The sequence below is a fragment of the Colobus angolensis genome, unplaced genomic scaffold, assembly GCF_000951035.1.
Source record: "Colobus angolensis palliatus isolate OR3802 unplaced genomic scaffold, Cang.pa_1.0 Scaffold18, whole genome shotgun sequence".
In the NCBI taxonomy this organism is placed as follows: domain Eukaryota; kingdom Metazoa; phylum Chordata; class Mammalia; order Primates; family Cercopithecidae; genus Colobus; species Colobus angolensis.
The window spans coordinates 5,136,802-5,160,490 of NW_012114932.1; the positions used below are offsets into that span (position 1 = coordinate 5,136,802).

General features: G+C 47.6%; 1 protein-coding gene across 1 annotated transcript in view; it reads right to left on the minus strand.

Annotated features, from left to right (window-relative positions):
* Positions 1–496: 496 nt before the first annotated feature.
* Positions 497–23,689, minus strand: part of KLHL18 (kelch-like family member 18) — a 66,534-nt gene continuing 43,341 nt past the window's right edge. The window contains exons 4-11 of the mRNA XM_011939321.1: positions 20,385–20,434; positions 17,397–17,595; positions 14,237–14,397; positions 12,724–12,860; positions 10,809–11,031; positions 6,592–6,696; positions 4,452–4,563; positions 497–3,751 (exon numbers count right to left, since the gene is read on the minus strand). Coding sequence (XP_011794711.1) covers positions 3,365–3,751; positions 4,452–4,563; positions 6,592–6,696; positions 10,809–11,031; positions 12,724–12,860; positions 14,237–14,397; positions 17,397–17,595; positions 20,385–20,434 — 1,374 coding nt within the window. The 3' untranslated portion in view covers positions 497–3,364. The remainder of the gene's footprint in view (positions 3,752–4,451; positions 4,564–6,591; positions 6,697–10,808; positions 11,032–12,723; positions 12,861–14,236; positions 14,398–17,396; positions 17,596–20,384; positions 20,435–23,689) is intronic.

The following is a 23,689-nucleotide window of genomic DNA, read 5'->3' on the forward strand; positions in this document are numbered from 1 at the left end:
TGCTCATACCAGAAAGATGAGCTGCACCCCAGCCCTAGGGAACCTGTCTCTAGAAAGGGACTTAGGAATGAATCTGTGGTTTAAACATTTTCCAGTGACTTTTATGCGCACCAGTTAAAGCACCTCTGGCCTAGAGCATAAAAAAGGAGCTGGAGGTGCTGATTCCAGGCAGTCAATAGGCAGCCACATTCCATTGGGGAACTCTGGAGTTTTAGGGCAGTGAATGGAGAAAAGGGGAAATCCGAGAGTAGGGGTGATCTGGACAGGTACCAATATGCAGTCCCATTATGCAAATAAAGTCTTTGCATATTTTTCACCAGAAGCGACTCTCATAAAATAAATCTCTCCAAATACTACTTTTGCTGTACATCTGGCTTTTCCCTTATTTTCACAGAAATATTCCCACTTTGTCCAATATATTTTTTTTCAGTGAATCACAATTAAAAAAAAGATGTACTTCTAATATCTAAGAAATAAACCAAGGAAGGACAAGAGCTATTAGGAGTGTTCTCTTTCTTTATTTCTTTGGTTTCTTAACACAAAAGACATGCATTCTATAAATAAAAGGAAATAAGATTTTCTGGGAAACAATAAATTGGGAGGAATTCCCATAGTCACACCTCTGTGGTCAAGAGGCTAGTCTTCAGCTCCCATCTGGCTGTAATCTCTGATGAAATCCAGAAGAGAAGGCCCATGTGTTATCCAAGAAGGTGAAACACTCAAGGACAGTGAATGCCACAGTCCTCTGCTCAGAGCTGGGCTAGGCCCCAAGGCCCACTGAGCACAATGTCTACCCTATCTCCTTGTTACATCCTTTTCACAATATCCTTGGGTGAAGGTTCTTTTCATGGGGCTATTGGAAAGGCTCCAATACCAAAGAGCCAGACCAGCCATTTACGAACAGCCATTCACCATCAGACTGAGGAACCTACTGGGAGAGTGTGAATATGTTGGTGTTTGCTCACTAGTGCTCAGAGCCCAGATCAAAACACTGGCTTGATCTTACTTTGAAACACTGACCTCAGGTGCAGCAGTGTAAATTCTACACCAGGAGGTGGGATTGGACTCAGGAAGGCCACTACAAGAGCAGCAGGCCATGGGAAAATGATCTACCATATCCAGTGGCAAAATCTGGGCCAGTATCCTAAGGACCCACTCAGTAGCCCACAGACTGATTCTTAATACCTTCACAATCCAGGCTTGTTGGTGCTACTTCAAATTCACAAAAGGGGCTTGTAATAAGACAAGCACTGACACATTCCTAACAGGAAATGCACACCCCACCCACCTTCCGAGTCTACCCCTATAGGCAAACCAGGAAGGAGGGAGAAATGCTGGAGCTCTATCACTAGGCCCAGGTTAAATGACATCTGATATCAGATTGTTGAGACATTAAAAATAAAAATATCATTTTCAAGTGCTTGTAGCAGAGGCCCAGCTCCTAAGTTGTAGGTAACAAAGGTACTTCCCTCTGAATACATGGCGATTGCACACACTGGTAAACCTGATGGTCCTGGGGTGGGGGAGACACCCCAGGCTCCACATTGTGCCTTTCTGAACAGGCTTCCAGGCCACCCCAGGCAGGCAGCAAAGGACAGGAAACCAACCAGGTGGAGACTGGAGCCCTAAGGCCCAGTCTTGGGTTACAGGAATTGCATCTTCTTTTAGTCTCTACTGGAAGAACTTTAGAAAACCAATTTTGGCAGCAGCAGTTGAAGGACAGCCCCACTGCCCAGTGTACTGGTAAGAGAAAAGTCCTCCTCTTTGAGTCCCACTGTGCTACGTTAGGTCCCATCCAGGGAGAAGGAGGAAGCAGTATGAAATCTTTCCAAAAGGTAAAGGTCATTTGCCAAGATTAGAGGAAGAAATATAAAATCTGTTCTTTGCAGCAGCAAGAAATTCTTTCAGCCTTTAGTTATGTCATAAAAGCCAGCTGTGCTTGAATGTAAAGGTCCACTTTGCTGGTCAGTCTGCCCAGGGCTGGAGGGAGGCCAGACCCTTGGGATTGGCAAGTGGATGGAGGAGCAGTGGAATGGCAGGGCAGACAAGGTTACCAGACCAAGCCAGCCCACAGCTGGTAGAAGGAAGCCCCTGGTTAGATTCTAGAGGTGCATATGGTCAACGTGCCCCAGAAGCATCACAATGAGGGAAATCATCCAAGAACAAGATCGATGGGCAAGTGAGAATCTGGCCAGACCTGCTGTTTCCTGCTGGTCAAAAAAGGAAGGAATGTCAGTGAGAGTGGGGAATCTGAATGAGCGCCATGGTGGCAGTAGGAGGTAATCACAGGGGCGTCTGGAGCCCCCAGCCCCAGCTAGGAGCTCCCACCAAGAAGAGTGGCAGTAATTCAGCAGATAGCTAACTCTCTACACTTATGATTTTAAAAGTCCTCTGACAGTGGGTGTGAAGACAAACCCCATGAGCACCTTACTACAGGCCCAGTCAAGAGTGCACTGATTCCACACACACTGGGGCTCAGAGGGAACCCCCAGCTTGATGCGAGGCCTCAGGACCCTGGGATCCGAATGTGGGGTGGATACCGCCCTTCTCCAGTTAGACGGTTTTCCATTTCAACACAGATTTGCCCTTAGTGTCTTTTATGCTTTTTTCTTCCTGCAAAATTTGTTCACATAAAAAAAATTTATTTTTCTTTCCAGTTTCTTTCAAGTGTTTTTGTTTGAATTTCCTTCAGTTTCTTTCAAGTATCTTTTTTTCCCTTCTCCTGGACAGATGGAAAAGGCCTCACTGAAATCCCAAAATTAGACATGGGGAAAACTTCTCTTCTCCCTGCTTACCCAGCAATGAGGACAGAATCCTTGGTGCCCCACTGTGGAAGAAGGACCGTACCTGTGCGCAGCCCTCCCCTGCTGTGGCCACACCATCTCAGGCACGAAGAACACTTGGGTCTGTCCTTTCACCCCCAACTACATCCCAGTTTCCAGCAGGCTTGGACATTGCAGTCTCCCCATGGCAAAGTGGCCAGAACTCGGCTGGAGAACAAGCAGGCGAAGGGGAGCATCAGATGGAAGGCCTTCTGTGAACAGCGGGCCCACAGAGAGGCAGTGGGTAGGAGCTGGGCCTGGATGGAGCCTGTGTTCGTGTGGACCAGAAAACAGTTCCACGTCACCAGCTGCGGGATCCAGAGGAGCTTGTTTTCCATGCTGTGCATCTTGATGACCCAGGCCTGAAGGTCACAAGGGTGGCACAGTAGGGGAGGGCTTAAGCACCTGGAAAAACTGTACCTCCGGCGAGCTCACATTTCGCCACCTCTTCTGGTCCACTGCCTCTCCTGAAGGACTGTTCCTGGAAGGATGCGCCTATGTCTGTACCAGATCCCTGCCCCACCACATCCCCATCCTCTGCCTTAGATGGTGAGGAGAGGGATGCAGCCCACACCGACCCCTCCCTCATGGCACGCCATGGGGGCCATGAATGTCCAGCGGTCCGTCTCTGGGTCATACATCTCCACTGAGCTTAGGTTTGACTGTCCGTCGTAGCCCCCTACAGCGTAGAGGCGCCCACAGCTGGCCACCAGGGAGACCCGGCTCCGGCGCGTGTGCATGGGGACAATCAGGCACCACTGGTCTGCCACAGAGCTGTACATCTCAGCAATGCTGAGGAAGCCAGAGCCATCGTAGCCCCCGCAGACAAACATCTTGCTCCCCAGGGAGGCGGCTCCGTGCCGGCAGCGCTTGTTGAGCATGCCAGCTGCAGGGTGCCAGGTGGCGGTGTGGTGGTTGTAATGCTCCACCTACAGTGGGGAGAGAGGCACAGGTACAGGACAGTCAGAGACAAAGCTCAGTCCATGGAGTGACCGTGCAGGGCACAGCAGCCCCCATGATGTCAAACTGCTGTGGGAGGCATGGGGATGAGGAGCTCTGCCAGTATTCCCTCTGCTGCAGGCCTGCTCCTTGGTGTATAGGGCAGGGAGAGGTCACCTCACCTGACCCTTTCTGTCTGCATCTAAGGAAACAAAAAAAGGATGTGCCCAAGGATGCAATGCTAGGTAGTGACAGAACCTGTATGAGAGCTGGGTCTCCTGTAATCGCCAGGGCTTTCCACTGCAGCACTGACTGACTATGGAATGACTAGTAAATGGCTGTTGAGCCTTTTTTACAGAATAAATAAAATTTCAAAAAAATTATCCAAAAGAATACAACTGTTTGCAAATTTACACTTGTAGATTTGTGGTGTCTATGTAGTGTCCGACAGACAGTAGAACAATGTGGTGGCTGCAGATGTGACTACCCTTCACCCTTCTTTTGTGTACACTGGCTCATTCTCTGGAAGTTCAGAATTTCAGAAGACGCAGTGGATAGCTTGAAACCTCACTAGATGATACTTTATCCAGCTACGGCAAGGCTGAAGTTTTTTCAATTAATGATCTTCCAAAATAAATCTCAAAGACAGAAGAAGTAGGTGCCCTTATCCCAGGGGGAGCCCAGACTCACACTGCTGAAGATCTGCAAACCATCGTGGCCGCCTGACACATATATCCTGCCCTCAAAGACCGTAACCCCAGCAGCACTGCGATTTGAGCTCATCGGGGTCACCACTGTCCACCTTCAGGAAAGAGTCAAAATAGGAGGGAAAGCATGAGATTCAGGGTTCTTGTCCCCCCAAGATAGCCTAGCAGGGTTCAGGTGAATTGTGCTGGCCATCTCTCCACCTCTTATCACCTCTCCCACCACCTCTCTGACAGCTCTCCCTGGCTGCCGCCTCTCACCCAAGCTGCAAACCGACAGCCCGTCTTCTCTGCTCATCTCCATGGCTGCTCAAAATCATTGTGTCTCATACAAGGCCTCTTTCTCTTACAGTTCTGCTCCTCCCTGCACTCCCTGCCTCGTTAAGCAGACGACCAGCTCTCTAGCTGCTGTACTTATAAATCTCAGTGCTATTCTGGCTGCTTCTCCCTCACCGTCAACATTCCTGTGGTCCCCCAAGTCCTGGCTGGTTTGCTTCCGAGTCAGTGCTTGTTCCCATTCCCACTGCCAGTGCCCTACCCTGACCTCTCATCTGGACCACTGCAACAGCCTCTTTACAGGCAGCCTGGATTTCACACCAGTCCCATCCAACCCCACCCAGCCAGAGGGATTGCTCCTCCTGTACCTGGACCATGTCCGTCCAGTGGCTCCTCACTGTCTCCTCTAAGACAGTCCAGGTTCCTTCATGTGGTTTTTAATTTTTTTTTATTTTTGAGACAGGGTCTCACTCTGACACCAAGGCTGGAGTGCAGTGGTGCAATCATAGCTCACTGCCGTTTTGACCTCCCAGAATCAAGCAATCTTCCTGCCTCAGTCTTCTCAATAGCTGGGACTACAGGCTCACGCCACCATGCCTGGCTAATTTCTCTCTCTCTCTTTTTTTTTTTCGTAGAGACAGGGTCTTCCTATGTTGCCTAGGCTGGTCTCGAACTCCTGGGCTCAAGTTACCTTCCTGCCTCGGCCTCCCAAAGTGTTGGGACTACAGGCGTGAGCCACTGTGCCCGGCTCTTCAAGTGGTTCTTTACCTCTTGGTCCTCATCTACCCTTCAGTTTCACCCCACACCATATGCTACCCACCCTGCTCCGTCTCCCATCCACACACTGGGCTCCAGCCCACGAGAGGATCATTGCTGTTCTCGATTACAGTGAACATTTTCTTATTGCAGCCTCGCTCCTTGTTGTCTCCCTGCCTATAATGAGCAAACACCTCCCATTGGCTATCCATGACAGGTCTCACCTTGGAAGACATCCCTGCTACCCTGTCCCTTCCTGCAACCCTGGGGAAGATGAAGGTTCTCTCTGCTCTGTGTCCAAGAGCTTCTGACACAGGCCTCCAGGGTAGGATGATCATGATGCAACCTATGGCCCAACCACACTGGGTGCTTTAAAGGATCTCAGACACCCAGCTTGCTGTCTGATCCATAGTAGACTGGTTAAGTGAACAGAATACCAGCTTAAAGGCATCCTAATAAGTTCATTCAACTAATTTGTTTATATTTTATTATATAAGATGAGAGGATTCAAACACTAAAATGAAAAACTCGGGCTAACCTTGTCAATGTTTTTCAAAGAGTGTTCCATAAATGAGTCCCACAAGATGGTGACTGGTGTGTATTGAAAACCCGAGGTTAAACAGAGTTATTCACTGCAAGGTTTCTTAGAGCCTTTAAAATGTTAATATATCTTATGGAAAGACAAGGACTCTGGCAGTTCAGACATCAACATTTCCCACGCCTATCTGACCACAGAACTTAAAAACTTTTTTTTTCCAAATCATATCCTACCCACTTTAGAACATGCTGTTCATCTACTTCTTATCCCCTCTTGCCTGTATTTCCATTAAAATGGGCTGATTTAGCTAAAAGGTACAGACCATTAAATAACTATTTCCAAGCATCTATGTAGACTATTTGTTTTAAAATTTTATTTACTCATTCTTTCACTTAACCAAGGGTTACTAAATATCTGGTATATACAAAGTACTATAGGGGCAAAAAGGTAAGACACTCTCTACCCTCAAGAAGCTTAAATTTAAAAAACTGCAGTTCTGATTTTTATACTCTCTGTTTATCAGCTCCAGTTGCCCCAAGGGAGCCGGATTCCTTACTTGTCTGTCTCAGGTGAGTAGGTCTCCACGGAGCTGAGGGAAGAGTTGCCATCGTAGCCCCCACAGACGTAGATCTGCCCGTCCAGCACGACTGTCCCCATGGCACTGAAACAGACAGAGCTGTCATCCCAGATGAGCCGTAGTCTTCCTGGAGCAGCCTCTCTTGCCCACTGAGAAACAAACCTACCTACTGCCTCTTTCTGCAACCTAAATCTCAGGTATGTGACTAAGTAAAGGCAAAAACCTGAGGTGACAGAAGCTGCCCCATCATTCTACTTGTGCCCCATCCTTCTACCGCAGGCTGCCTCCCCTCCCCGCTCTTCTCTGTCCTTAATCTTTCTTAAAATGCTCACCTTCCACCTCACCATGTGAAGGTCGAATTTACCTTGAAGGCCCAACGCAACTTCCTCTCTCCTCTTCCTCCCCTTTGTAAGAATTACTCTTTCCTGCCCCTACGCTCCCTGAGTGGCTTATTACAGCAGTTGTTACAATCATTCATTCATCCATCAGATCTTTATCAGCTGGGGTTTAGAGTGGTAAGCAAGCCAAAGTTCCAGCCCACAAGGCACTTATGTTCTGACATTACAGGCTACCAGGAATCTATCTGCCGCTTCTGTTTGTATGTAATTTTTAATTAGAGCCTTGATCTGTCACTCAGGCTAGAGTGCAGTGGTACCATCAGAGCTCACTGTGCCTTGAACTCCTGCGCCCAATCGATCTTCCTGCACCTCAACCTCCCACGTAGCTGGGATTACAGGTGTGCACCACTACACCCAGCTAATTTTTTTTTTTTTTTGAGACAGGGTCTTGCTATGTTGCCCAGGCTGGTTTCAAACTTCTGTCCTCAAGTTATCCCCTTGTCTTGGCCTCCCAAAGTGCTGGGATTACAAGAGTGAGCCACCACACCCAGCCAATCTATCTGCCACCTCTTAATAAGTGAGGACCTCCTGGAAGACAGGAAGGTCCTCACTTCATCTTCATCTGTGTGACCTTCACAGTGATAAGTATGATGTCCTGTATGTAACAGGCACTGAATGTATGTTTGTTGTGTTACCTCTGCTTTTTCCCAGTCAATTCACATATGTTGTTTTCATCATGTGCATGGCCTCTAATTTATCTTAGTGATTGATGCCACAGCTCTTGTTTGCTGTGCATTTACTGCATGTGTCAGGTACTCTACATTTGCTATTTTGTTTTTTTTTTTTGAGACGGAGTCTCGCTCTGTCGCCCAGGCTGGAGTGCAGTGGCCGGATCTCAGCTCACTGCAAGCTCCACCTCCCGGGTTTACGCCATTCTCCTGCCTCAGCCTCCCGAGTAGCTGGGACTACAGGCGCCCGCCACCACGCCCGGCTAGTGTTATTTTTTTTTAGTAGAGACGGGGTTTCACCGTGTTAGCCAGGATGGTCTCGATCTCCTGACCTCGTGATCGGCCCGTCTTGGCCTCCCAAAGTGCTGGGATTACAGGCTTGAGCCACCACGCCCGGCCACATTTGCTATTTTCTTTTTTCTTTTTTTTTGAGATGACGTCTTGCTCTATCATCAGGCTGGAGTGCAGTGGCACAATGATAGTTCACAGTAGTCCTGATCTCCTGGGTTCAAGGGATTCTCCCACTTCAGACTCCCCAGTAGCTGGGACTACAGGCACATGGCACCATGCCCAGCTAATTTTCTTTTTGTATAGACAGGGGTCTCACTATGCTGCCCAGGCTAGTCTTGAACTCCTGGGCTCTAGCAATCATCCTCCTGCCTTAGCCTCCCAAAGTGCTGGGATTATAGGTGTGAGCCACTGTGCATGGCCCACTTGCTATTTTCAGCCCTTAGCACACCCTGCAAGGAAGGAAAGAGCACCATAATCACTGTACAGATAGGCAGCTATAGCTTGGGGAGGCTGAGGTCTCTCCTCAAGACTGCCCAGAGAGAGGCCTGCCTCTGATTTAAATGAGACAAGCCCAACTACCCAACTCCTCACATGCCAAGTTTTCCTAATATCAAAGACCCACGGGTCTGGTGTAATCATGTAATCTTCCACTCTACACAAAGCCTTATAAGGAATGCAGCATGAATGCCAAGCTGTATTTTCAAATGTGATGCTGGTGAAGATTAAAAATGAATCTAGGTTTCTAACAAACAGGAAAATAAAACATATCAGGCTTAATGCTACTTTTTTTTTTTTTTGAGACACAGGCTCATTCTGTCAACCAGGCTAGAATGCAGTGGCACGATCTTAGCTCACTGTAACCCTTGCCTCCCCGGTTTAAGCAGTTCTCCCTGCCTTAGCCTCCCAAGTAGGCTAAGGCACCCGCCACCACGCCTGGCTAATTTTTGTATTTTTAGTAAAGACAGGGTTTCACCACGTTGGCCAGGCTGTTCTCAAACTCCTCACCTTAGGTGATCCACCCTCTGTGGCCTTGCAAAGTGCTGGGATTATAGGCGTGAGCCACTGCGCCTGGCTTGCTTCTACCTTTTAAATGTACATAGTAATCAAACTGATCCCTGAAAGGGACATGATAACTGACCCCCTGAACCAGCCCAAAAGAGGAGAGGGACTTGCCTTAGGTAAGTACTGTGGGAAGATCACAAATTTACTTGACATGATTACTATCCTTCTGGATACGGACACAAACATAAAAATTACATAACAAAACAGGTGTTGAACAATATGAAAATGAATTAAGAAGTGCCACAAAACTGCATGAGATTAACTATCAACTAGGTAGTAAAGGTGAGTGTGAAGAGGAGAAAATGCTGATTAGCATGGACTGGAATAGTCCAGTGTAAGAAAGCTCTATGGGATGGCGTAGAACACTGGGGGAGATGGGAAGGAAAGATGGCACGATGTCACTGACTGGCAGGAGAGACAGCTGTGTGGGATGTCAGGAGAGAAGTGACTAGGAACGCTTTAAGGGAGCCTATAATTTCAAAGGGATGTAATGGAACCGGGCCCACACTAATAACAGGGTATTAACCACAGTGAAGGAAAGGAATACCCAGAGGACTTTCCTCCAAGACAGCACTCTAAACCAAGTAACATCAAAGCAAGGAAGTGGTCCAGAGCATACACACAAGGAAGGACAGTTGACTGCAGTCAAAGCAAAAAAGCTACTCATGGTTGGGGACATGGAGCAATGAGTCACTCAAACACAGGAAGCTGCAAAGTATCCAAGCAGCAAAAGTGGGGATGGTGGTAGGAAAGGACTCTCAATGCGTTCTTGGGAGGGGCAGATCTTATGTATTTTTTTCTTCCCAAAGGAACCTACTCCAGTGTTTTGTGAACTGGTCTCACCAGTACAAAGGCAGATCCCTCCCAGCTCACATCCACATGCGAACGCTGCTGGATGTGGAACAACATTAGGCATATGTCAAGGAAGCTCAATGTGTAAAAGCGATCAATGCAGAGCTGTCCTGGGTAATGAGCAAGGGGGCCCTGGGCAGCTTTCCTCTCCCCTCCTTGGGCTGCACCAGGCTTCAGCTGCCCACACGTGTGATGACTCCATCACGTTTCTGACATAATGAAACATGCCACCTGTTATCACCTCAGCATTAAGAAGGCTAAACACAGGCACCAGGATGTCTTCTAATCCCACTTCTTATTCGGGCAATATAAGCAGAGAAGTGGAGGGAGCAGGTAGCTAGAATGTACTGAGTGACATACCAACTTGGCCCACCTTGCAAATACCTATGTGCTCCTGTCTAGGAGAATGTGTGTGACCTAAATAAAAGAACACTGCTTTGGTTCATATTCTCCCCAGGCAGTGGAAGCTCATGTGTGAGGGGAGTCCTGGGGAAGGAAGGTATACAGAAAAACACCTTGGATTTCCTTTTATCACTAATAAAGGTAAATCCTCCTTATTCTTCAAGTTTCAACTTTAATCCCACCTCTTCCCTGAAATCTTCCAGAAGTTCCAGTCCAGTTTCTCTCCCTCCTCGAATCTTCCATAATACACATTTCCAGTCCTTATCTGGCACTTAAAATAACAACACAACTTCCACATGTCCACGTCTGGTCTCCCCAAGTTCCTCAAGGGACAAGGCGGGTATTTTACTTTTAAGCAGATGGGGGCTTGCTCCCAGGAGGTACCGGCAGTGGCTGGCCTGGCTGCAGGAAACTCCTAGGCCAAAGCTTGTATTTTACTTTACTGTGTGCCCCCGCTTGTCTAGCATGGCGCTCCCCAGGTGCTCAGTGTGTATGTTCGGGCTGCACGTGGCTTCCAGAATACCTTCTCTTGCTATTCATGCTCCCCACTCTGGTCCATGTGTCTGTCTCCGGGTTGTACGCCTCCACAGTGCTCAGCCGTAGCTGGCCGTCATATCCTCCAATGGCATAGAGAAGCCCGTTCACCACAGCCACGCCAACACGGCTGCGGGCTGTTGTCATGGGACGGCACCTCTCCCAGTGATTGGCGATGGGGTCGAACACTTCCACCACATTCAGGGAATCACCTGCATAAAAATTTGCTACTCAAATTAAAACAAATGAGACCACTTGTTTAGATTACAGCTATTGGGCATTGATTATACGGAACATTTGACTCAATTCTATTAGCTCTTCCCACAGAATTACTCAAGGCACAAGGGCCCACTAAGAAATTTCGACCATGATCACCTCAAACCTAATTCTTTAAGGAAAATCAGAATCAGACAGGAGGTATTTATTTTTTAGAGAGGGCAGTTTTCAATCAGGTACTGCACCTGCTTAAAGTCAAAAGTATAGGCGAATCGATACGGTATTTCCTCCAGGCAGGAGGCGTGCCAGAGGGATGGGCATGCACCCCAGTGCTTTCATTTGCTAGTGGGTGACCCGAGGCAAGGGGCTTTGTGTCCCCACCCTCTGCTTCATACATGAAATGGAGATAATCTTTACGGATTAAATGATGTAACAGGTAAAGCGCCTAACATGGTTCAATATACTTAGTGCTCAATAAATAGTCACAGTAGCAAGGAATGATCATTCCAGCCCTACCTTTTGCATCAGGTTTTTGTGATGATCAAATAAATAACCCCCTCTTCCTGTGGTATGCTGCTATGGGGCACTTGGCATTTCATTTGCACGCTGCTTCAGCATGCATTGAGTTGAGGACTTACCTGTTCCAGGCCCTATGATTAACAAGCAGCAGCTAGGACCCAACTCTCATTAACATTCAATTAAAAACAAAACTGGGCCAGGTGCGGTGGCTCACACCTGTAATCCCAGCACTTTGGGAGGCCAAGGTGGGCAGATCACTTGAGGTCAGGAACTAAAAACCAGCCTGGCCAACACGGTGAAACTCCATCTCTACTAAAAATACAAAAATTAGCTGGGTGTAATAGCATGTGCCTGTAGTCCCAGCTACTCAGGAGGCTAAGGCGGGAGAATTGCTTGAACCCGGGAGGCAGAGGTTGCAGTGAGCCGAGATTGCACCACTGCACTCCAGCCTGGGTGACAAGAGTGACACTCCATCTCAAAAAATTTAAAAACAATAAAAAAAAAAAAAAAAAAAAAAACTGCCTGGGAGTGCCCACCAACTCCTCCCAAGTTGGGAGGCCATGCAGCTTTCTGAAAATCTTACTTTTAGATTCAAAAACTGCCAATAACCCACGGACTGTAAAGCATGTGTGTGTTTCACAGGGGGTGGGGCTGACAGTGGTAGAGCCTGTGTGTTTGGATAATCTTTCTCTTGGGGACATTCTCAGTCTAGCCCCAGAGATTCATATGACCACATGTGAATAGTCTGGTATGGAACTGGGTCTCTGACTGTATCCTATCCAGGGCTGACAGGATGCTATACCATAGCCAATGTGATATTAGGGCAAAAGTGCTGGCTCAGGAACCAGTACACCCAAGTTCTAGTCCTTGTTCTGCCGAAAACAATTGTATGAACATAGTGAAAGTTCGGTGGGGCTCAATTTCCTCACTTGTCAGGTAAGCAGGCTAGGCCTCAAAGATTTCTAGAAGGTCTCTTTAGCACTGATATTCTGATTCAATGGCCTGAATATGTGACATGCTCTAACTGTAGAGCAATTATATAAAATCAAGAGGGGCAAGGGAGATGACAGCACAAAACAGAGAAACCAGAAGGGCCAGGCTAATTTGTTTGGTGCTTCCTCATCCATGAAGTCCAAGATGGGGGTCTATAAAGGGGAGCCGCAAGGTACCTGCTGAGTTGAGGCCCCCCACGGCGTAGATAAGCCCAGCAATGGACGTGCAGCAGCGTGGCCGGGTTCTGAAAGCTGGCAGGTGGGGCCGGCGCTCTGGCATGAGGTGGTAGTCCTTTGCTTCATCTACCAGGTCCCTGAAATAAGGTGGAAGATGCTAGAACAGGAGGTATCCCCCCTGACTTAGTCCTTGTTTGCATCCCTGAGCCTGGCTCCCCACTGCCAACTGCAGGGGAAACCTGGGAGGAGAAGCCTTCTGGAAGGTCTGGTCTCAAAGAAACCAGGTGACTTCTGGGAAAATCATATATGGCTACTGAGATATATTCAAAATTAAAGGGGCAAGACAAGTAGAGACCACCTCAGCTAGTGTAATCAGGTACAGATTAGGCATGAGAAAAACAGGGTGGTGGCCAAAATGGCTGGACCTGGGAGTTTCGACAAGCAGCACGCACCCTGTTGCCACTCAGACCTAGCCCTTCCTCTCCATCCCCACAACTGCACTGTGGCTTGCAACCTGCAATTAATCACCACTCACCTGCATGGCGGCAGCTCCTGACACATTTCCCTGCCTCCAGCCTGTCCCTCCATTCCACTTCCACACTAGAGTTCAAGCTAAGACCCTTCAATGGCCACCCACTGCAGACAGAATAAAGTCCAAACTCCTCAACAGCACCCTTGAGACTGCTGGTCACTGGGCCATAGCTACCTCCAGACACAACTCCACCCTGTCCTGACACACACCTTCACACCACCTGCCACGGACAAGCACTTACTTCCTCCTGAACCAGCTGATCCCAACCAGGACTTGGAAAATGAAGGAAAGCTGAATATGCGTAAAGTTTTTATCGGCAAAGGAGAAAAAAATATTTCAGGGTTGTGAATTTGACAAGCAATCTGGAGGAGAATGAACATTTTTCTCTGCTCTTCTACTTTTACAGCAGTCATCCTATAGGGCTGCCATCTTCTGAACTGTTTGAGTAGCTCTGCTGTGCCATGTTGTCACTGACTTACTTTGGGTAAAAGTTTCATGTGTTGGTAAACACATCCGCCCCTTGCCCATCATCGTAGATGTAAAGCTTACACCTGCCAGAGGCCCCCCATGCCCACGGCACTGACTAATATTTACTGAAGAGGGCAAAGAGCCCCAGGAATTCCCATTTGCAGCAATGAGTGAGGTGCTGGTGTGGATAGGGTCAGGGCAGGTAGTAAAGATACTTGCACATTCATAAATAGCTCAATGGGGAAAGATGCTGGAAAATCCTCAGATAACTCAGCAGAGGAAAGCCCTTTCTGCTTTGATGCTCCCACATGGCACATCTCTCTGCCCAAGGAGTAAGATTCGGCCTCTTCACACTTGCTCTTCCAGCTTCTAGACAGAGGGCTGACCAATCTGTGTGCCATGAATTAGACTGACCACTCTAAATGTTTTCTTTCCAGAACTGGAACAGGTAGCCAACTCCTCTTCCCTGCTTAGATCTTTAGCAGTGTCCTGTGCAGGTCCACCCTCACTCACCTGCATTTGTGGCAGCAACGCACCAGGTCATCCTGCTGTACTCTGTCTGAAAGGAACTGGGGCCGGCAGAGGGGCAGGCGGATATTGGACAGCAGCTCAGGCAGGTAGGGACCCCTCTGCTCCTGGTCGTATCTGACCCAGGCCAATGCAGCTTCAAAGACCTGTCATGAGAGTGGATGCTCTGGCAGCAAATCCTCCCACCCAGGGGCCACATCCCAGGCCTGCAATCTGAATGCCTCCACTTCCTATACTGAAGCAGTCCCTTGGGCCCATCAATCTTTTCTCCTACTTGTCTCTGAAATCCCTGATTTCTCTCTACTTCCTAGGCTACTAGAACAGCTTCCTGAATTTCATTATGATTATGATTTCTGAGTGAAAAATCATCAATGGCATCTTATTCCTTTCTGTCAAAACAAAATTGCTGTTTCCCCTCCCGCTGCCCCTGCACCCCTACGCCCTCTAAACTCCCTTCATCACCCTCTCTGTACTCTAGCGAGGCTGGGCTGGTTCTCCTGTTCGCACTGTCCTCCCTCACCTAAAATGCCCTCTCATCTCCTCCTCTTCATCTAAACCCATTCGCCTATTTTAAGGCCTGGCTCTAGATCGATGTTCTCCAAGGAGCCTTTCTTAATGGCTCCAACCACAAGGATATCGCCCTCTAAAGCCCTATAGCCCTTACAAAATTTATCACTTAAATAAATGTGAGCTGCCCCGCCCCCCAGCCCCATCATATTAATTAGTGTAAGAGCTAGGGACAGGACACCTAGTTCTTGGAATGAGGCTTTTTCCTCGAAATCAGTGTCTATGCTGCTAAGCCCAGGGTCCACTTTTCTCTCAGGCTCCTATCAAGCCCGTTTCACCTCCCTAGCATCCCCCTTTCCTAGAGGAAAGAGGAAAACAAATCATACCTTTTAATCCTTCCTCAAATTTCTTTCTTTTTTTTATTTTGGAGACAGGGTCTCGCCCCACCACCCAGGCTGGAGTACAGTGGCGCAATCTCAGCTCACCACAACCTCTGCGTCCCAGCTCAAGCAATCCTCCCACCTCAGCCCAAGTAGCTGGGATTACAAGCCAGGAGTTTAAGCTGGACCATGCCTGGCTAACTTCTGTGCTTTTAGTAGAGATGGGGTTTCACCATGTTTCCCAGGCTGGTTTCAAACTCCTGAGCTCAACAAATCTGCCCACCCTGGCCTCCCAGAGTGCTGGGATTATAGGCGTGAGCCACTGCTCCTGGCCCTCCTTAAATTTCTAACATTTGTCCCTCATCCTCACTTTCAGGTGAGAAAACAGAAAATCAGAAGAGAATGTCAGTAAGAATCTACCTGTCCCCTGTCCCTGGGTGTGTGCCCCAGCTCTTCCTCCTGCTATTGTGGATATGAATGGCTTGTGCTCCTATCAAAGATGCACACCCTTACGTCCTAGACTGTCTGTTCTCACTTATTCCAGAACATCATTCCAACAAGTGCTCTCCCATTTCTCCAACATTATCAATTCTTCCCACTCTTCTGGAAAATTCCCACCAGCAGTCAAATATGCTGTAATTTTGCCGGACCTGGCGCAGTGGCTCACACCTGTAATCCCAGCACTTTGGGAGGCCAAGGCGGGCGGATCATCTGAGGTCGGGAGTTTGAGAACAGCCCAGCCAACATAGCGAAACCCTGTTTCTACTAAAAATACAAAAATTAGCCAGGTATGATGGCGTGTACCTGTAATCCCAGCTACTCAGGAAGCTGAGGCAGGAGAAATGCTTGAACCTGGGAGGTGGAGGCTGCAGTGAGCTAAGATTGTGCCATTGTGCCATTGCATTCCAGCCTGGGTGACAGAGTAAGACTCTGTCTCAAAAAAAAAAAAAAAAAAAAAGGCCTGGCATGATAGTTCATGCCTATAATCCCAGCACTTTGGGAGGCCAAGGTGACAGGATCATGTGAGGCCAGAGTTCAAGACCAGCCTGGTCAACATGGCGAAACCCCATCTCAACTAAAAATATAAAAATTAGCCAGGCGTGGTAGTGGGCACCTGTAATCCCAGTTACTTGGGAGGCTGAAGCAGGAGAATCGCTTGAACCTGGGAGGCAGAGAGGTTGCAGTGAGCTGAGATTGTTGCCACTGCACTACAGCCTGCCTGGGCGTCAGAACAAGACTCTTTCTCAAAAACAAACAAACAAACAAACAAAGAAACAAACAATCCCTCTTGATTTCACAAACCCCTCCCACAGCCGCCCCAAAGTTCTGCTCTTCCTTAGAACAAGATTCTTTCAAAAAGTTATCTATACTTGGCCAGGCACAGTGGCTCACATCTGTAAACCCAGCATTTTGGGAGGCCGGGGTGGGCGGGTCACTTGAGGTCAGGAATTCGAGACCAGCCTGGCCAACATGGTGAAACCCCGTCTTTACTAAAAGTATAAAAATTAGCCTGGCATGGTGGTGTGTGCCTGTAATCCCACCTACTCAGGAGGTTGATGCAGGAGAATTACTTGAACCCGGGAGATGGAGGTTGCAGCGAGCCAAGATCGCGCCACTGCACTCCAGCTTGGGTGACAGAATGAGACTGTCTCAAAAAAACAACAAAAAAATTATCTATACTTGATGTTTCTGGTTCACAGCAGGATTATTTCTAATAGTAAACATTGGAAATAACCCAAACATGCAAGAATAAGGCGAGTAGTTTGATAAAAATCAACAATGCTATTTAGACACTAAAATGTATAGAGGCCAGGTGCAGTGGCTCACGCCTATAATCCCAGCAATTTGGGAGACTGAGGCGGGAGGATCACTTAAGGACAGTAGTTCAAGACCAGCCTGGGCAACATGGTGAAACCCAGTCTCTACAAAAAATACAAAAATTAGCTGGGTGTGGTGGTATGTGCCTATAGTTCCAGCTACTCAGGAGGCTGAAGTGGGAGGATGAGGCTGCAGTGAGCCATGATCTTGCTACTGCACTCCAGCCTAGGTGACAGAGCAAGGTACTGCCTCAAAAAAATAAATAAAACACATAGAGAGTTTTCATGAAAAATGCATGATACAGTAAAACAAGCTCCATAATATACAACAGCCAGATACATGTCATGATCTTAATTTTGTAAAAAAATAAATAATAAAACAATGATTATAAAGAGCAGCACCTCATGTCACCTGCACAGACTGCTACTGTGCTCACATACCTGCTCCTCAGATTTGACATTCAGCTCATCCCGAGACACCAGCTCAAGCACGTCTTCCAAGGGCAGGGCCAGGAACTCTTCTGACATGGACACCTCCACAAAGTGCTGGTGGATGAAGCTATTGGCAGCGTCGTACAGCACAGCACACATCATTGTCTCAGCAAACTGGCGCACACCCAGGCAGTTTTTTGGGTGAAGCCTTTTGGCATAAGAAAAGAAAAAAAAAATTAGAGGAAGAAAGGAGGTTACCTTTGATCATTCTCAGGCTGGTTCTGGTAGAGCCACAGAATGAAAACAAATTCTTAACCTCAGCTTTGTTGGAAACTCTCTGTGTGACACATGCTGTACTTCTCTGGGACTCAACTTCTAAAGGTATAAAATTAAGAAGAAAGATTATCCGCAAAGGTCCCCGCCTTTTGGGCCTGGTGCTCTGTGCGTCAGGTGGAATGAGCTCTCTGGGTAGTTCTGTAAAGTAACTGTCAGAAGGCGAGAAGTAACCGTCACAGGAGCTCATGCACTGAAACTCTGCTTGAGACGTTCCACCACTGAAATTCCTGGTTGAGCGTCCAGGGCACTATCTCAACTTTGGTCACAAGGAAGGCACCGAAGTCACAGAATTAGAGTTTAAAAAACAAAGACAGGGCCGGGCGCAGTGGCTCACCCCTGTAATCCCAGCACTTTTGGAGGCTGAAGTGGGCGGATCGTGAGATCAGGAGATTGAGACCATCCTGGCTAATACAGTGAAACCCTGTCTCTACTAAAAATACAAAAATTAGCCGGGCGAGGTGGCGGGCGCCTGAAGTCCCAGCTACTCAGGAGGCTGAGGAAGGAGAATGGTGTGAACCCAGGAGGCAGAGCTTGCAGTGAGCCGAGATCGCGCCACTGCAGTCCAGCCTGGGTTACAGAGCAAGACTCTGTCTCAAAAAAACAAAAAACAAACAAACAAAAACAAACAAAAAAACAAACAACATGGAGAGATGGCTTCTTTAATATGGGAACCCTTATACTTTTTCTTTTTTTTTTATTTTTTGAGACAAGGTCTCACTTTGTCCCCCAGGCTGGAGTGCAGTAGCATGAACACGGCTAACATCAGCCTTGACCTCCTGGGCTCAAGCGATCCTTCTGCCTCAGCCCCACAAGTAGCTGGGACTACAGACACCACCATGCCTGGCTAATTTTTGTACTTTTTGTGGTAGAGACAGGGATTCACCATGTTGCCCAGGCAGGACTTGAACTCCCGAACTCCAGCAATCCCCCTGCCTCAGCCTCCCAAAGTGCTGGGATTTTTCCTTGTTTTATATAGAAAGACACTCCACGGGCTTAATTGTTCAGACAACCAGAAACAACAGTAGCACTATCATTTATTTACCATCAGTGAGTCAAATATTTTGCTAGGCCTTTTATACACATTCTCCAGAATCTTCTTCTTCTTTTTTTTTTTTTGAGACGGAGTCTCACTCTGTGATCCAGGCTGGAGTGCAGTGGCCGGATCTCAGCTCACTGCAAGCTCCGCCTCCTGGGTTTACGCCATTCTCCTGCCTCAGTCTCCCGAGTAGCTGGGACTACAGGCGCCTGCCACCTCGCCCGGCTAGTTTTTTTGTATTTTTTAGTAGAGACGGGGTTTCACTGTGTTAGCCAGGATGGTCTCGATCTCCTGACCTCGTGATCCGCCCGTCTCGGCCTCCCAAAGTGCTGGGATTACAGGCTTGAGCCACCGCGCCCGGCCTCCAGAATCTTCTTAACCTGCAAAGTAGTAATGCACTCATAGATGGAAAACAGGCTCAGGGAAACCAAAAATGGTGCTCACAGTCCCTCAAGACAAGCAAGTGGAGGTGCTGAGATTGAAATCAGGCCTCTTGTGCACATTCCCATGGTAACCTGGTAGACTTACACTCATCAGGGCTAGAGAAACCCAGGATAAATCCTGGCCCTGATGCTCACGGGGCAATTTGGGTGGGTTATGTTCTTCCAAGTGTCAGTAATTTTCTCACCTGAAAGATGATGATGACAACAGCTATCTACCTCTTAGGGTTGAGCCATGATGCATGGTACGAAGTTAGTGGCTATCTTAATTTTTTATTATGGTTGCTTTTGTTGTTTGAGACAAGGTCTTATTCTGTCACCTAGGCTGGAGTGTAGTGGTGCAATCACGGCTCATGGGTAGCCTTGACCTCTAGAGCTCAAGTGATCCTCCTACTCAACCTGCCAAGTAGCTGAGACCACACCTGGCTAATTTAAAAAAAAATGTTTTTTGGTAGAGACAGCGTCTCCCTATGTTGCCCAAACTCGTCTCAAACTCCTAGGCTTCAGCAATCCTCCTGCCTTGGCCTCCCAAAGTGCTGGGATTACAGGCGTGAGCCACCGTGCCAGCTTGTTTTTCTTACTACTATTGCATCTAAGAAAATTCCAAATGAGTTCAGTGCGATTCTAAAATCTTGGTGACAGCAGCAGACCCTGGGGGATTCTTATTTTGGCTTCATGACTAATTCTCTGTAGAGATGGCATTGATCAGATTAAAAATTGGACAGGCTTGCTTTTCTTCATTAGAAAGGTTTATGTATTTTCCCCAATGTTGATTTAAGGTTTTAGGCACAGAGTTATATTGATTTAGCAATATTCACTATTGTCCCCTAGAGGTTGACCCATCAAGGACTGAATAGGCAAGGTACCTTGGAGCCTGGCTTTGTGACTAGTCAAAATTCTACACAGTTATTTCATTTCAGCCTGAGTTTGCTCTGTCTATTGCTTTGGAAACTGATGTGAATTTAGAAGAGCAAAGAAACATAAGCAGAGAACAACATGTAGGCAAAGTTCATGGCCACTGAGGAATACAGTGCTGAAGGTCAGAATGTCAGCTCTGTCATCCGTCAAATGCCTTTCTCCTAAAGCACTTACAGTGATTGAATAAGATTTGTTAAAGCACTTTACAAATATAAGGCAGACAAAACTTCCCTGGGCCTCTACAGCATGTGCTTCACTATTTCCTACCACTTTGACATCAACCTGAGAGGAGGATTCAAAATGCCATGGAGCAGAAGCTGGATTAAGTACAAGGATATGGGAGCCAATGATCAACGTAGCCACTGGCATTCATTTCCAAACTCTCCTTCTCAGGTTAGGATTCTCCTACCTTATTTTTGGGTGTCTCTGATTGGCTTGGCATAATACTGAGCACAAAACACACCTTTTTTTTTTCCGAGACGGAGTCTCCCTGTGTTGCCCAGGCTAGAGTGCAGTGGCATGATCTCAGCTCACTGCAACCTCTGCCTCCTGGGTTCAAGTGATTCTCCTGCCTCAGCCTCCCAAGTAGCTGGGATTACAGGCATGTGCCACCACGGCTGGCTCATTTTGTATTTTTAGTAGAGATGGCGTTTCACCATGTTGGCCAGGCTGGTCTCCAACTACTGACCTCAGGTGATTCGCCCACCTCAGCCTCTCAAAGTGCCAGGATAACAAGCGTAAGCCACCACGCCTGGCCAAAACACATCTTCCCTTTTTTTTTTCTTTTTTCTTTTTTTTGAGATGGAGTTTCACTCTTATTGCCCAGGCTGGAGTGCAATGGCATGATCTCGGATCACTGCAATCTCCGCCTCCCAGGTTCAAGTGATTCTCTTGCCTCAGAGCTGTCACACAGGAAAGGGGCCCATTCAAGAGGAGGAGGGAGATATGAGGGAAAATAAACCTTCAGGGTTGATGGAGACCCACGTCTTTCATTAGCCACATCACAACCTTCTTCCTTGCTGACACAGCTTGACTTTGGAAGCAAGAAGACAGCATAAGACATAATGCTTTATCAGAGGCAGGAAGCAGTGACTTGAATTAAATAGGTTACTGACATGGTTCATTGACATATTTGATGTCCCAATCTACCTCTGAGAGAATTTCAGAAAATACACAGCTCCAAGGCCGGGCGCAGTGACTCATGCCTGTAATCCCAGCACTTTGGGAGGCCGAGGTGGGCAGCTCACTTGAGTTCAGGAGTTCGAGACCAGCCTGGCCAACATGGTGAAACCCCATCTCTACTAAAAATACTAAAATTAGCTAGGCATGGTAGTGTGTGCCTGTAGTCCCAACTGCTCAGGAGGCTGAGGCAGGAGGATCACCTGAGCCTGGAAAGTGGTGGTTGCAGTGAGCTGAGATCATGCCATTGCATTCCCACCTGGGCGACAGAGCAAGACGCTATCTCAAAAATAAATAAATAAAAATAAAAATACAAAAGTTAGCTGGGTGTGGTGGCAGACACCTGTAATCCTGCTACTCTGAAGGCTGAGGCAGGTGAATGCTTGAGCCTGGGAGGCAGAGGTTGCAGTGAGCCAAGATAGCGCAACTGCACTCTAGCCTGGGCGACAGAGTGAGACTCCATCTCAAAAAACAAAAGAAAGAAAGAAAGAAAGAAAATACAAAGCTCCAGTACTGCTTGCCTAAAAGCAAGGAGGCCCATACATTTGAAGGCCGGAAAGAGGGCCACCAGAAAAAGTCAACCCCAGCTTCACAGGAAAAAAAAAGCAGCAGGTTGAAGATGTAATAGACTGAGCAGCCTCAGGAACGGTGGCTTTAAGAACTCTGATGGCATTGCAGCTTCTCTGTGCTGTCACATATCTTTTCCACTGGTGCTCAGAATGGTTTTCCTCAAGTTGCTGGCAATCAAATCTTAAAATGATGCACCCTCAAGGGCACAAAGGAAGTGGGGAGCTGGAAGACACCACCACATTCTGTAGCCAGGCTCAGGGAGAATCATTCCAAGGAACAGAGACAATAATAGGAACTACTGGAGAGAAAACAGAAAGCAGGCCATGGCTCTGGAGTCTGTGGCAGGAAATAGGAATGAGGTATAGATTTAGGTCTCAGAAGGGGTCCTGAAGGGCTGAATGAAAAAATGTCAAGGATAGACTTAAAACATCAGGTTTATGTGTAAGTACTTACTCCTAAAATGTTACTGGTGCATGCAAACCTGCACTGGCCTAAAAATGACTTTTCTTTTTTCCTTTTAGTTTTTAGAGACAGAATCTTGCTCAGTCGCCCAAGCTGGAGTAAGATGATTATAATTCACTGCAGCCTTGAGCTCCTGGCTCAAGCGACTCTCCCACCTTAGCCTCTCCAGCAGCTGTGAACCACTGCACTTGACTAATAAAATTTTTTTTTAGAGACAGTATCTTGCTCTGGCATAAAGGCTGGTCTGGAAATCCTAACCTCAAGCAATCCTCCTGCCTTGGCCTCCCAAAATGCTGGGATTACAGCATGAACCACCTCATCTGACCTAAAAATCACTTTTCTAAGCAACTTTTAGATGACAGTAACTTGACAACACAGCCTGGATCCAGTGTTGACAGTGACAATCTCAAAAGCCCCCTAGGTGGAGCTGTTGTCCCTTGGTGAAGATTCGAGGATTGCCAACAATCCTTTCCAGGATTAATCCTACTTAGCCACAGAAAGCCATTTCAGCAGTGGTGAAGCCCAAGGCCTCCAAGCCTGGGGCTCTATCTTACAGAAAGAAAAAGAAGAAAAAAAAAAAAAAAGAAAGAAAGAAAAGAAAGAAAAAGAAAAAAGAAAGTCATTTTCCAAGTTCTGTGGGAAAAAGAGGTGAACTAAGTCCAGTCTGTGTCTTAAGAAGCTCACAAATGAGCAGGAAGATAGTGTAGTGTGTGCTCCTCACATCTCCATATGCACCCTCTGGCCTGCCCCAGAAGGCATCCCAGAGCAGGGACAAGCTTGGTTCTGCAGCTTTACTCTTACTACAGGTCTTTATAAAACTGCGAACAGCACCACTTACCTCAAGATGAAATCCTTTACCCAGTGTTCAGCAGATGAGCCCCCCACTAAATCTTAGGCATCATTACCATGATTATTTGACTAGCTGCACACACAGCAGTACTTAGTGTGATCACCATGAGCACCCTGTGGGCAGGATATGAACAGACAGCGGGTGTGGTCCACAAGCTGCTAAGTGAACTGGATAGGTGGAGTGAGAATGGGGGAGGGGAGGTCAGCTCCACAAGGGGATGAGGTTCGGGAGGGCAGATCTGAGTCAGGAGGAATGCTGACAGGCCAGCTACCTAGTGATCGGAGTAGGCTCAGGTGAAGGCTGGGTGTGCGAAGCACCACAGACACAGGGGTGCTGTTTGGGTTCCTCCTGCCTGTGTGTGGCCCAGCACTAACCTGCATCTCCAAACCTCTGCTGGTTAAAAGGCCTTTATCGTATAACTAAGAGCTCTGGCTCTTGAGGGGGAGGGAGAGGCTTCTTTTTTTTTTTTTTTTGAGACGGAGTCTCGCTCTGTTGCCCAGGCTGGAGTGCA